Source organism: Mustela putorius, unplaced genomic scaffold (assembly GCF_011764305.1).
Source record: "Mustela putorius furo isolate JIRA1106 unplaced genomic scaffold, ASM1176430v1.1 tig00003909_pilon_pilon_pilon, whole genome shotgun sequence".
Lineage (NCBI taxonomy): Eukaryota > Metazoa > Chordata > Mammalia > Carnivora > Mustelidae > Mustela > Mustela putorius.
In genome coordinates, this window is record NW_025422057.1 from 17,367,870 (window position 1) to 17,382,131 (window position 14,262).

A 14,262-nucleotide genomic window follows, 5' to 3' on the forward strand; every position below is an offset into this window, starting at 1 on the left:
TACTACGGCATGTTCCTCAGCAACTAAAAGGAATGAAATGGTACACAAATGAATTTCAAAAGCTCTATGCTGGTGGAAGTAGTTTATACGCAAAAGACAAAGTTCCGTATAATTCCATTCACGTGAAATTCTGGAGTGGGCAATACTTCTACCTGAGGAAGCAGGTCAGTGGCTGCCTGTGACCGGTTAGGAGGGAAAGGAACTGAGAGCAAAGGGCCCAGAGAAAACTTTCTAGAGCAGGAGCAATGTTCTGATGTGTTGTGCAGGTTACACAGGGCATCCAAACTCATCAAACTCTAAGTGTGTGAATCCGACTATATGTACTAATAACTCAATTTAAAAAACAAAACGAAAGACCAACCAAATGAACAAACAAAAACCAAAGAAGGAAAAGAAGTTCTGCAGGTCACTTCTGGCCCACAGCTTACAGTTTTCAACCTTTGGTCTCAGTCGAGAGATTCTGTTTCAGCTGCCCCCCGAGGAAATACAAGGGATGACGAGAAGATGGATGACTTCTCGTCATCCATCATCCTCCCCAAGGCTGGGCTCAGGAAAAATGGTGACGTTTGGTGTTCATCCCCTTCCTCCATTGCTCCTCTTTCATCAGGTGCAAAATGCTTCCATGCTGCCCCCTGGCTGCCCGGCACCTCCTACCGTGTCACCCCACTCCTGTCTCCTTCTGAGGCAGCTCCAGAACCACCCTTCCCTTCAGCCTTCTTTCCGACCTCCTTGACACAGAGCTGCTCCTCAGTGCTCTGTGTGAAGCTGAGGCAAACTTCCTCTGCTTAACACACCACCAAGGACATGCCATGGACGACACTAAGTCACCACGAAGGTACTGGTATTTGACAAAGATGATGCATGAAACCCTAAGATGAGGGCAGTTATTTCCTCTCAGTCAGTTAGGGAATACTGTGGGAAAAGGGGGTTATTTCTGGAACCCTCCACATTTATCTTCACCACAGAGTGGCCTGCCTGCTTTGTTTATACTTATGCTTTGTCGCTAACATCATCACGGACCTTTAAATGAGTATATGCTAGCCGCCTGTGTGGAGAAGATAGGAGGGTCTGAGGACACTTCAGTATGCATTTCTCAAAACTCACGGTACTCCTAACTATCAGGCTGGGCAATGATAAGACATAGTCGAGGGAGTCCTTCTGTTTCCTGAAAAACCGATGAATGCCACCCCTATGCTTTCCTGAACCTCTACGAATGTCCTAATAACGCGATTAAAAAAGACAAGATGGCAACAGTATTAAATGGACCACAGGAGCACAGGCTATCATGCGAAGTTCAAAAGAAAAAGGCAGAATTTAAATTTGTATTAATGCCACATACAGAAAAATGTTAACCTATGAATAAAGACTAAAAAAGAAAAAGAAAAGATAAAATTGTAGGTGTGTTGGGCTATGAGTCATTTTATTTCCCTTTTCTTTTTAAAAATGTGGTTTTCTTTTGCTTTGATAATACTATCTGTGGGATAAATACAAATCAGAAGAAACCACCCAGACTGCATCACGGCCAGTACGGTGTGCTGACCTGTCTCCCATCAGTTAATGTGTGTTGACTGTTCAGACTTCCTCCTCCTTATAGATTTGAAGGCTAAGGATTTTGTAGTAGAACCACACCAGTTACATGCAAGAATCTCATGAACCCTTTAGTCATGTTGATGAGGACAGAAGCTTCTCTTCAGACTGGCTGCTAAGCATCCCCATTTGCAAATGAAAATAATAAAATCAGAGAACTTGCTTATTAACAAGGCAGGTGTGTTCCTAAAAAGAACCCTAGTGCCAGAGATGACTTTTACTAGGAGATTTTTTTTAAAAAAGATTTTTATTTATTTACTTATTTGAGGAGAAAGTGAGAGAGATCACAAGAAGGGGTGGGTCAGAAGGAGAAGAGACTCCTGACATGGGGCTCGATCCCTGGACCGGGATTCTGGGATCATGACCTGAGCTGAAGGCAGAGGTTTAACCAACGGAGCCACCCAGGCGCCTCTTGGAAAATTTTTTAAAATGACATCTTGGCAAGACACCTGGTTAATACCTTTTTCACCAAAGCAAAGCTGGATTAAAAACTTCAAGCCCTATTAAAGCAAAATTTAGCTTTAAAAACAAATAAGCAAGCAAACAAACAAAAAACGGTAGCACCAAGCCCAGGCCAATTTCAGTCAATATTGTCAAGTCTGATTTCAGTCCATCCAGACTCTGATGTGTGACCTCCTAAAATCTTCCCAGATCTGGCTCCACTTTATTCTTATATCGATGTAATCTCAGAGATGAATCTGGTTATGCCACACTGTTGCCTACACAGCATCTGAAGAGACAGCCAAGCCTCATGATTAAGAGAACCAGCTCTCCAAGGAGGATTCTTGTGCACTGGCTCCGAATGGTATTTTTGATGGTCAGGGGCTCCTAAGGAAATAAATCCCACCTTTGGTGGAGTATAGGTCCATTCTGTCTACACATACCTGTACTGGTAGTACCTTTCCGAATCCTTAGGAAAACAATGAAAGCAGGGATGTTTAGGAGGAAATACGACCTTGTGAGGTAAAACTCGTCAATGGGTTATATGAAAACTATGAAAGAAAATGGACTTTTAATAAGGTTCATTCTGCTGGAGCGCATAGTAGGTGTTCAGTAAGGAATAACGATGGTGGGGAAAGGTGGACCATAGGTTTTCAGCCCATTATGACTTTGCCAAGCTTTTATCTCCCCAGTGGAGGGTAAAGATGGGAAGCAGATGACTGGGCACAACAGCAAATATGTTGTGAATTGACCCACATTCTACTGTTCAAGGGGGACATCAGAAAATAAAAGGCAAAAATCATAGAGTCAACAATAAAGAGCTGATTTGAACTGTCAACCACACCTGCCTTACAAGATGCTACCTCCCCGTCCATGCTGTTTCCTTAGCCTGGAATGCCTTTTCACTTTGCCTGGGCAAATGTTACCCCTCCTTCAAGGGCCATTACAAATGCCATGTCATCTGTGAAACTCATCCTGATTACTCCAAGCTGCCAATCATCTCCAGACTTCTGGAACTGTGCCCTGAGGTTTCTGATTACCAAATGTCTTGAGTTAGTACTTCTGCACTCCTTATCTCTTTCTGATTAGGGCACGAGTTTTCTGAAGGTAAGAATCATCCTCCATCCCCACATACCCAGGAAAGCTTTCATGTATTTGTGGAGTCCATTACCACTTTCCTAATAAATGGTTCCCAGGGTAGGAGACTTAAGAGGGGAAATCGGTTCCTGTAGGTAAGTCCCCATTATTGTTGGAGATTAGACTTCTCCCCAGGAGGAACAGAAAAGGGAAATGGGGGGCAGGGAAATGTGTGAGGACGCCTGGCCTATGGTAGATGAGCTTGTCTATCATACCAAGCCCAGGCAGTCCTGCCTTGTCTGCAAGACGCATCGATAGTCTCCATCAGTGAATAGAGATGGCACAGTGGACTTTCCCAGGCAGTATTTGGAATGACCCCCTAAATCCTGACTCAGTATGTTACCGAAAGGGACACTTAAACCTCAAAGAAGATTCATCTAAAGAAACTGGCACGTGGGATTTCATTTTCCCTAAGGCTTCCATGCCTTGTGTCAGTAAATCATGAATAATTAAATAGCGACAGTTAAAACAAGACGACCCAGGTATACAGGCCCAAGGGTTGAGCTAAAGACATGGTTTGTATGGGCCCCTCATCTGGGGCAATTTTAAAGATCACTCACAGTCTCCAGTTTAAAATGGTGCCTGGGTGAAGGCTCCTGATGTTGCATCTATCAAAGGACCCATTAAACTGGGATGAAAAAATACAAAATGATGATAATTTACAACACCAAAACGGACATCATAAATTGCCAGAGCCTGGAAGGATTTTCTACCACTACAAAAAAATGAATAGGGCTAAAAAATGTAAGCAGTAGTCTACCCTCCACAAAGTCTGCTACTAGATTAAAAAATGTTGCAATGTCCATCAAAAGCAGAAAGTGAGCTGCTGTCTCTCTCATGAGTGTATGTTGCAGTTTATGAGGTAATTGGATGGCTATATTCATTCCTCTTTCTCCATGCTCTGCATCTTGTTTCTTTTCTACAGCCAGTAAGAAACTAGAGTTCATGGGAAGACAATAAAGCAATGCTGAAGAGCAATGGGAAGGCTACGGTGTAAGGCACTGGATGCTGGGAAGTGTGGTCTTCCCAAGTAAAGTGTGCCTGCGTGGGGTGGTGGAGGAGAGGACAGTTGTACATCCAAGGGCTGGACATTTGTCATGCCAGAGTCACGGAGTGGGGGAAGAAAGAATTCCCATTTCATTCCCATAAAGACAGTTTGGAAGACAAAGGACAACCACTAGACAGGGCTAAGCACAGAAAGCTGCCGTCCATTTGCAGATCCAAGAAGAGGTTTTCAAGAGTAACGAACCCAAATAAAAACTCAAAACAAGACAAGGACAATGGATGAAAGATCCTACAGAACAAGGGAAAGGAAATGCCATATGAAGAATCAGGTGCTTGCACTGATTCTTCAGTGCAAGCACCTGATTCTTCATAGACTTCCACATCATGTACTTAGCCTGAAAAAGTTCCTTGAAGGGGCGCCTGGGTGGCTCAGTGGGTTAAGCCGCTGCCTTCGGCTCGGGTCATGATCTCAGGGTCTTGGGATCGAGTCCCAAGAGAGTTCCTCTCTCTCTGCCTGCCTCTCCATCTACTTGTGATTTCTCTCTGTCAAATAAATAAATAAAATCTTTAAAAAAAAAAAAGTTCCTTGAAGATATGTCCCAGCTGACCACAAAATTAGATTAAGATGAGGGACTCGAGAATGGCAAAGACACAAATGAGAGAAATACTTATTCTCCTCAAGGACACCACCCGAAGAGATTAATATTCCCTATGAACACAGACACACAGCATCAGGGCATAGCAAGAGCTAGAAAAATCCTATGTGTTAAACTTTACAGTTGCTACGTTTCACCACTGTGATTATGGATGGCTTTCCCCCTGTTTCTTGATAAATTTCTTTTTCTTTTTTTAAACAAGAGGTTTTAAAAAAATTTTTGTTACTAGAAAAGACTTTTTAATGAGGAAGAAACAAAATTATGAGGAAAATGTGGAAACAGAAGTACGTGTACGATATAATATTACACGAGAAAGAGCAACATGATAATCTATGTGGATGATGAGTGGAAGGAGGGAACACTCATATCCAAGAGGGTAGTTTATTTCAAGGTGGAGGGATTAAATATGGTTTTCTCCTTTAAAAATTACCTTTATTATTACTATTTTAGGTTTTATAGCAAAAATGTGATTTAAAAAGAGTGCCCCAAATAAAATATGTTCGTCACATCCTCAGAGTGGTGCCATTACAGAAAAGAAACCTTTCTGAGGCTAGCAACTGCTTTAGATCTAGCCACAGTTTCCGAAAGCCTACTCAGGTTCACTTTCATGTTCTAACCAATTACTATTCCCACACCTTAGGCTAAGGCCTTGGGGGCAGGGTCTTTTTCTGGCTTACACTCCATCTCCAGCGCTCACAAAATATTTGGTGATGAGCAAATGAATGAAAGAAGGAAAGAAAGGCTACTCCACTTCACAGGTTCTTTGGTAAAAAGATTCTTTGCAATTCATTCAGTTTTGACGCTATCTCCAATGCTGAAAACAACAAGGATGCTTTACTTCAAGAACACTCATCATTCATCATAGATTACATGCTCCACAGAAATCCAGTTGGAGCCAAAACCTGGTGCCATATTTTTATTTCTCTTTTTCCATTTCAAAAGGAAAAGCTGCAGTTAATTCTAATTTTCCTGCAGGCAGAAGGAAGGGGAACTTTTTATGTATGTCAAAGAATGGCACCCCCAGCCACCTGAGGACGGTTCCTCCCAGGAACACCTGTTTGCTCCAATTGAAGCCTGTCCAAATTGAGTCCTGGGGATCAGGAGCTTGCTCTTCAAATGTCCCACCATTCTACAATATTTATTCCCCACCTGTCTGATGGCCGTGATAGCTTGGGAATGCTCCAGCCAGGGAAAGCTGTTTCTTGGCCCTGACATGGCAGAGCTAACAGCAGCTAATGTTCACCCAGAATCTGGTCTGAATCCAGTTGCCCCAGAGTTTTAAAATGCCTCTTTTTTTTTTTTTTCTGCCTCCTTTTCACAGTCTACCAGGCTTAGCAAAAGTTCTTTAGGAGAAGGAGGTAAATAATTTTTCATCTTCATACCAACATGTTGCAAAACCAAGTTATAGCTTTCATTTTTTATCTCTTAAATCTGATTTTTGGGTTTTCCACTCCTAGTCATATTAAATAGGTACCCAGAACGAACAGTGAAGATTAGTAAATTATTTTCTCCAGTAAGAGAACTATTAAAATCCAAAAGGTAAAACGTAATAAAGACGATCTTAAGCACATAATTTAACATGTAATTCAGGGAAAGAAAAAGATGCCCACATCAAACTCCAATTACAATAGTGAAATAATTTTTATTTAAAAATTCTAGCCATGAGAAAACTGTACATTTGAGAAGCTAATATAAAGCCTTATAAAATAAGAGACCTTTTATCTCCTCCACATCCATGAGCTTGAAAATACTTTATCAATGCAATTTCAAGGCACATAAAAACCTCAGTGAATAAATAAAATGTTCTATTTTTTCTTTCTACAGAAGCTTTAAAAATTATCCATATAAATAGCTTGGCCTTGAACAAACAGATTAAAAGGCCTAACGGGCTATGGTTTCAGATCATGTATACAGAATAGAAAATGAAAGCTTTTCTTTATTGGCTGGGCAAGTTTTCTACTAACTAAATTTCTATAAGCCCATTCGATGAGAGAAGTTTAATTGGAATATATGAAAAAATTCAGTGTTTTAAAGTGATAGACTTTATTTTTTTATCAAATAATATGCCACAATAAAATAGTCAATGTATTCTGCCAATATTCTTTGATCTGTTTGTGAAATGGTCAACATGCAGTATAATTTCAAAGGTCATAAAATTTAAAAATTTGTGATTTTAGTCAAGTGCATGAAAATTCTCAGTACCTTTCTAAAACTGGGGTACAAAATGTGAAGAGGTTTCTCATGATTGTTTAGAAATGAGATTATTTAGGTGATTCCAAGCTCGTCGTATTTGCTTGAAGAAAATCTTAAACTCCATGACAATTAAAGAAAAATTCTCAACAGGTGCAGTTACATGTTATTGGCTAATTTCCTAGGTGCCTTCAACATGGTGGTGGCCAAACAGATCTTTTTAACACCCACCTCCAACATTCTAATTCTGTTGCGGGGAGTTACAACCTTGAAGCTGCCATAGAAAGGGAAACGGCAAACCCCACACGTGGGCTGAGAACTGGGCAGGGACTTTTAGGCCCGGATACCTGCCACCTCCTCTATAAAGTCTCCCTAACCACAGGCCCCTGGGATTTCTCCTTCCTACCCTCATGCCCTGCATTTATCTCCCACTTATGTACAGCACAAGTTACTATGTATTGTTGTTTCTTAAAGATATTGAACCACCTGGCAGTAGAGTTCCGAGTTTGTTGAATCTCCAATCCTAACACATTGCCTTTACAGAATAAACATTAAATAGTTGCTTTTGAAGATGTTGCTATTGCTGTTACTGCTAAGAATATGGCTTCTATGGCTAAAACCAGGATACTGGGCCAAGTTCTGTCCCATCTGGGTGGAATGACCTTGGGCAAGACTCAGCTACGGCAGGTCTTGATGATCTATAACGTAAGGATAATAGTGGCAACACCAATCCAGAGTTCTTTTCAAGATGATATTAAATGAAACAATGTACATGAATGGGCCTTACAAATCCCAAGATCCTATATAAATTTTAATTTGCTGTGACTGTCTTTCAGGATATATGTATTTTTTAAAATTTATTTATTTGACAGAGAGATCACAAGTAGGCAGAGAGACAGGCAGAGGGAGAGAGAGGAGGAAGCACACACCCCGCGGAGCAGGGAGCCCAATGCGGGGCTCAATCCCAGGACCCTGGGACCATGACCCGAGCCGAAGGCAGAGGCTTTAACCCACTGAGCCACCCAGGCGCCCCCAGGATATGTTTTTGATACATGATCTGATTTCCCTGGGAAAGATACCTTGCGAAGTTTTTGTTAAATTTTGCAGAAACTTCAAAATAAGTGTTTCTTGTAGGTCAACACATTGCAAATATGCGCGAATAATGAAGTAATTAAGTGGCATTTGGTAAGGGAATCGTAAGCAGTTCTATAATCATGTCCCATTTCTCAATTCTTTGGAGTTGGTTGTGGGTTTTCGAAAATTTTGTGGAAAATCCCAGAAAGATACATATGCACACACATCTAAACATTTTCAGAAAATTCTAGTGGTTCAGAGACTCTGGGAAGCCCACTTCAGGATAGGGGCAACTGCTCTGGGGCCCTGATTCAGACACCTTTAACTGTTTTTGGTAATTAAAAAGCTGATAGCTTTTTCTTCTTCATACATAAAATCATTAAGGTATCAGAAGTGGAAAGCTCAGTCTCTTTTTTTCCTAGGTAAACCGTAATTTTATAGGAGATTAGAGTGTTGTTCTTTTCATCAGTTCTAAGCCTCCTCAAAACTCTTTGTAAATTTTTGGTAAAATTTATCATTCTCTCACTTTCTCCACTGATATTCATACTTAAGTTCCAAGGTTCTCTACATAACTTTGCAAAGAAGTCACTAGTTTTTTAAATAGGGCACTGACATTTAAAAAAAAAATGATGATGTTCCCTCTCATTTCAGTTCTATCTTGTCCAGAAATGTTAGAGACGATTTAAAATAAAGAATAAAAACAACCTCAGTTAATACCAGCAAAGGTGGCCAACTTTGGCAGTTTAAGAAATATTTTAATTATACTTTCAGATATTGAATATAATTCTTCACAGTGTTTCTTGTTTTCCTTTTCCCCCCCTTGAAAGCAAAGAATTCTTTCTTAATACCTAGATGACAAAACTCTCAAGATGTACACAGTTGTTTCTTATTATGGCTTCCCTGGAAAACATTTCTGGGAAAGCACAATTCCCAGCCACTTACTTTGTTTACAACAGACAAAACTGCTTGTGTGGTATAAATAGGAGTCTGTCCTTAAATGCTGCTGAAAAATAAAATGCAACTATGAAAAGGAGCCATTTCCTGCCTCAAAGGTGGCTTAAAAAAAATTGTTAGCTACTTTAGGAACAGCACCAAAGCATAAATAATAATTATCAATCACCACACAATAAAAGACTAATTTTACCAAAAAAAAAAAAAAAAAGAAAGAAAGAAAACGAAAAAAAAAAAAAAAAAAAAAAAGGGCAGGGGAGGGAGGGGGAGAGAGAGAGAGAGAGAACAACAAGCTACATATTCCAGAGATGCCCGCAGAATTGTCAGCATTGGAAGGTTTTCTTATCCTGCAAGATTATGAAACCCCTTTTTGTCCTCCTGCATTTGTGATGTATATCTATAACTCGTTCTTGTTTGTGCAGATAAGCCTTGCCTTGTCTCCCTAACTGCACTTTCAAAAGAAGACTCACAGTTGTTTGACTTTTGATCTGGGTAGCAGCTAGCTCGACCACCTGCACTGTGCCTGAGCTGTTAACTGAGCTCGCTTTGTCCTATCTTACAACACAGCGAGCCTTTTAAAATTGATGTGTGAATACACTAATTTACAATGTGAGCGTTCAAACAAAAAAATATGGTGGTGGTGGTGGTGGTGGTGGCGGCGGCGGTGGCCGCAGCCGAAGGGGGAGGTTTGTGAAGAGAGAAGCCCTGACGCTTGCTTTATGAAGTTGAGATATTGTTCACTGCCTCTGGCATTTAATGAAACAGATGGCCGAAGGTCTCCCTCAGCTTACAATGGAGCAGACAGTGGTGTGATGGTGTGGGGGCCTGGAATTGTAAAATGTTGTTTGGTGATGGTATATGTTAATACATAGCCATTTACAAGGGGGGCCGAGGGCTCCATTACTTGTTTATAAGGAAGGCCTAGGGCTCCTTGCTTCGAGTTAACAGCTCAAGGCTGCGTTCAAAGGAGGCATTGATGGTGAAGGTGAAGTGCAGCCCTCATATTCCACATCGCGCTAAAGAATGGCATGTATCCTGGGGAAGAAAGGAAAAAATCATAAAAAGAGAAGTAATTCAAGAATTAGGTCAAATTGTGACTCACAACCAAGGAAAATATAAGATGCTTTTCTATTGTGATTAAATAATGGACAGGAATATTCTGTTATTGTGACGTTCCTTATTTTTTCCTCTTTCAATGAGCATGTTTACATTGTTGCCAAAGTCCAATAGATAAAAACCTGCAGGGTTTCAACTCAATTATACCCACATGAACCTACACGGCCACTGTGAAACTATTCTTGGTCATTCTCCCAAGGATTATTCACTGATCAGGCCTACGCCAGGGTAACCTGACCCTGGTCTAAATGCGACGAGGTTCCTGACAGCGAGGAGCTTACAGTCCAGACCTGAGGACCCTGAGCAGAACCGGATACACAGACATACCTCATTCCCTTCCAGGCGGGGATGTGCCTGGGAGCTGTCACCATCTCCCCAAAACCATTCCTTCTAGGGACCGTCTTAGCGGCGTGAAAGGCTCTGCTTGACCTCAACGAAAGGTTACTTTCACCTTATAAAACTGAATTCTCTGATTGTGTTTCTGCTTTGCCTTCAGATAGGACATTCTCCACCTGTCTAGATATCTGTACATGAGTCTGTCCAAAGTCTACGCTTTGGTAGTAGTAGAGAGATTCCCTGGTCCTGTCTGACTCTTACACTGGGATTTCCTCCCCTGTTTGTTTCAGTGGGTTGCACAATGTAGTGGGGAGCTATATCAAATCCTCTGAGGGATGAGGTGGGGCAACAAAGGTCTAGAAGAAAGTTACGATGGGTGAGCATATTACAGCAACAGACACAAGGAGAAGCAGGAGATATTCATGCCTTGTAGGAGTTACAAACTACTGTGAAGAATCAGGGCCAAGACAGATCATTTCTAGCTGAGAAACTGATAAAGCTTTGACAGACAGAGTGGTATTCCAGGTGAGATGCAGAGTACAGATAAAAGTTTATCTAGAACATTCTGAAGATACTGTCTGTTGTTTTTGCCTACAGTATCTAATCCCCTTTCCAGTAAAAGCTCCTGGATTTTTCTTAGGAAACTATGCTTTGTCTAATCTCAGGCTGAATGTCCACCCCCTGTGTGAGGTTCCAGGTCTAAAATGACCAATCATGGATTAATGGGATTTTTACCCAACCAGAGCCAAACCAGTAAAATTCCATGCTATGACTTCTACTGGAACTATTGGGGGGAAAATGGTTATGTTCAGTGGGTGTCCAGAGAACTGGCAAAAACTGCCTCCACAAGGAGAAACCCACGTGCAAATGAGCTGGGTTGGGAGACAGAGAAAGCGCGACCCCGTCCCGATGCTGCTGTTAGAACACCATTGTGTTGGCAGTTGCTTCCACCCTGGAGCTATCTATTTACACGCAGCAATAGATTTCCTTTTTGTGGCTTACAGCTGGTTCGATCTGGTTCCTGTCACTTTCATCCAGAAGATTCCTGACTATAATAGGCGAGAGGAGGAGGATATTCAGGAGGAGGTAACAGAAGAAACAGAGGTGGAGGACTCGTAAAGGACTCGGGCTAGCTTCCGAGATGGGAGGTAGTGGACTTCAGTAGGTCCATGGGTCCATCCAACTTGGGAGTAGGAGCAAAGGAAGGTGGAATGTTCACTGAAAGACCTTAGTGCTTAGATTAGGGAGGACATGTGTCAGCAAGCAGCGGGGAACCACCGGAGGACACGGGGCTAGTTTTGCACTCTGCAAGGTAAACTGGCCAACAGCAGTTAGAAGAACCTAAGAGGAGAAGAGGCGGTGAGACGGACCAAGAGGCTTCCCTCTCTCAATAGTCCAAAGACAGGGGTGAACTGTCATCTGGGAAGGACTGAGTTTGGAGGAACCGTCTGCTCTGGGCAGTATTCTGAGCACTCTGAGGCAGTCCAAGCAGCACTGCTGAGGCAGGGTCACAAAGTGGGGATGGAGGGTGGTGGCACCAGTACTGAAACAGGCTTATTTTTATTTTTATTGTTACTGATTTTTTTATTTTATAAAAATAACTGGGAAAATCTGGCAGTGGAAAAAAAGAATTTAAACAGATCCATGTGAAATTCATCAACCTAAAATAACTATTAATTAACATTTTGATTTCTGTCTTTACCCCCAGGCCTTTTTTTTTTTTAAAGCAATGATAATAATCAACCTTTTAGTATTTATTGAAACTATGCTATGTAACAGACACTGTTGTGTGTACTTTACATGTATTGACTCACATGACCCTCATAACAATTGGCAAGATAGGGACTACTGTCTTCCCTGTTTTATAGATGGGAAAACTGAGGTATAGGGACTGGGTTACCTGCCAAAATAGCTAGAAAGTGGCAGAGCCGGGGGGGCTCTTATTCACAGAGGCATAAGCCTCTTGACGCATAGGCAGGAATTTCATTTTGAATAATTAAACGAAACTGGGATTGCTTTTTCCAGTGAGAAAAAGGCCCCAGTGCCATAAGGGTAGATATAAAAATAAATTTCCTCACAACGAAACTTGCAGAATACTGGAGGTAAGGGAGATTATAGATTCTCTTTGCACAATGTCTGGTTAATGCCCCACAGTCTATGGTCAAAAATAAATCTTAAAGAACTTAAAGACACACCCCCTTGGATGCCATTGGTGCACAACAGCTTCTGTTCTACAAAGACCAGACCAAGGGCCTTCAGCCTCATCTTAGCTAGTGGGACTGGTCAGGCTTATTCACTGCTTTCTAGAACTGTCTGCTCATCCGGAAAGGTTGCCTGACTATCTGTGAGGCACAGTAGGAAAAAACACGTTGGAAGCAGACCACTTATGTACAGCTGAATGACATCTAATCACAGTTGCTTATTTCTTAAAATGGGAGTAATAATCTCTGTCTTCTAGGGTTGTCATGAAGATGAAATAAAATAATCTGTAATAAATGCTTAGACTAGAGCCTGCCACCTAGGACGTATCAGTGAGTGCATACATAACAATGTTTTGTTAATAAAAGACACAGTGGAGTGAAGAATAATAGACCTTAAAATTCTGAATTTCCGAGAACAGTAAAATATGGGGGAGGGGGAGACGGTGGGACGACTGACACAGGTCTGCCAAGGTTTCTTACCAACTATGTATTTTTCCATTTGCAGTAACAACCGACTTCTAAGGGAGATGGTTTGCTACCACAATTATTTCACAGAAGAAACAGAATTATAACACAGAGAGCCTATGACAGTAACTATCTGTATAACGAAAACTCATCAGATCATACTCTTTCCATCTCAGCATTAGTGAAAATTGGCTCTTGGAACCTTTTGGTGCAACGCGTTCAAAAGAACGAGTTAAGTTCGCATCCTAATGCTGTGCCTTTCTGTGTATGTGACAATGGAGGGTTTACTTTACTAAGCATAAGTATTCTCATCTGGAAAATGGCGATATGATGCTTCCACCACAGGGTTCTTAAAGACTGAATTGGATAGTGTGGGCAAAGTATGGTTAGGGTCAGACACAGGCAGCTGGTAGAGTTGTCACTGACGGATAACTTCAGATGCTGTGTTTAAATGTCTGACACAGGAGCTACGAGACTGGTGTCAAAGGGAGACACATATAAAGAAATCCAATGCCATTATTTAGTTTGGACAAAGGCAATGAGTCAAGTGGATGGTAATGAACTTACCTAAAAAGGACCAAGATTATTTTTAAAAAAATTCTCTTTGTAGCATTCCTCTAATCTCAGATCCTCAATCTGTTAAGTCTAAAGAATCTGCAGCAAATTCAATCATTTTATTCTTTTTTTAAAAGAGATATTCTTTCTTTTCTTTTCTTTTTTTTTTTTGAGATATTATTTCTTTATTTGTCAGAGAGAGAGAGGGCATGAGGGAGTATGCAAGCAAGGGGAGGGGGAGGAGAAACAGGCTCCCCACTGAGCAGGGAGCCTGATGAGGGACTCCATCCCAGGACTCTGGGTTCATGACCTGAGCCAAAGGTAGATGCTTAACCAACTGAGCCACCCAGGCTCCCAAACATTTTATTCTTGAATGAATACACACTTGATTAAAAGTTGAAGAATATTTTGGAGGTTAGGATTTTGTTATATTAATTTAAGGTCAGAGGTCATGTTCAACACTTGCAAAAACAGGCCAAAAAAGAGGAATAATGGATAAACAGAGAAAAGCAGCAAAGCAAGAAAAGAGCAAATGTAAATGTTAAGAG

At 41.2% G+C, this 14,262-nt stretch overlaps 1 protein-coding gene across 20 annotated transcripts in view; it reads right to left on the reverse strand.

The window, feature by feature from the left end:
- VTI1A (vesicle transport through interaction with t-SNAREs 1A) overlaps positions 1-14,262 on the reverse strand; it is a 351,923-nt gene that overhangs the window by 128,248 nt on the left and 209,413 nt on the right. Inside the window, exon 9 of one of the 20 annotated variants that reach the window (XM_045068909.1) lies at positions 9,292-10,076. The exons of the other annotated variants lie outside the window; for them this stretch is intronic. Coding sequence (XP_044924844.1) covers positions 10,058-10,076 — 19 coding nt within the window. The 3' untranslated portion in view covers positions 9,292-10,057. Of the gene's footprint in view, positions 1-9,291; positions 10,077-14,262 lie in introns of those variants that run through there. 20 annotated transcript variants of the gene reach the window in all.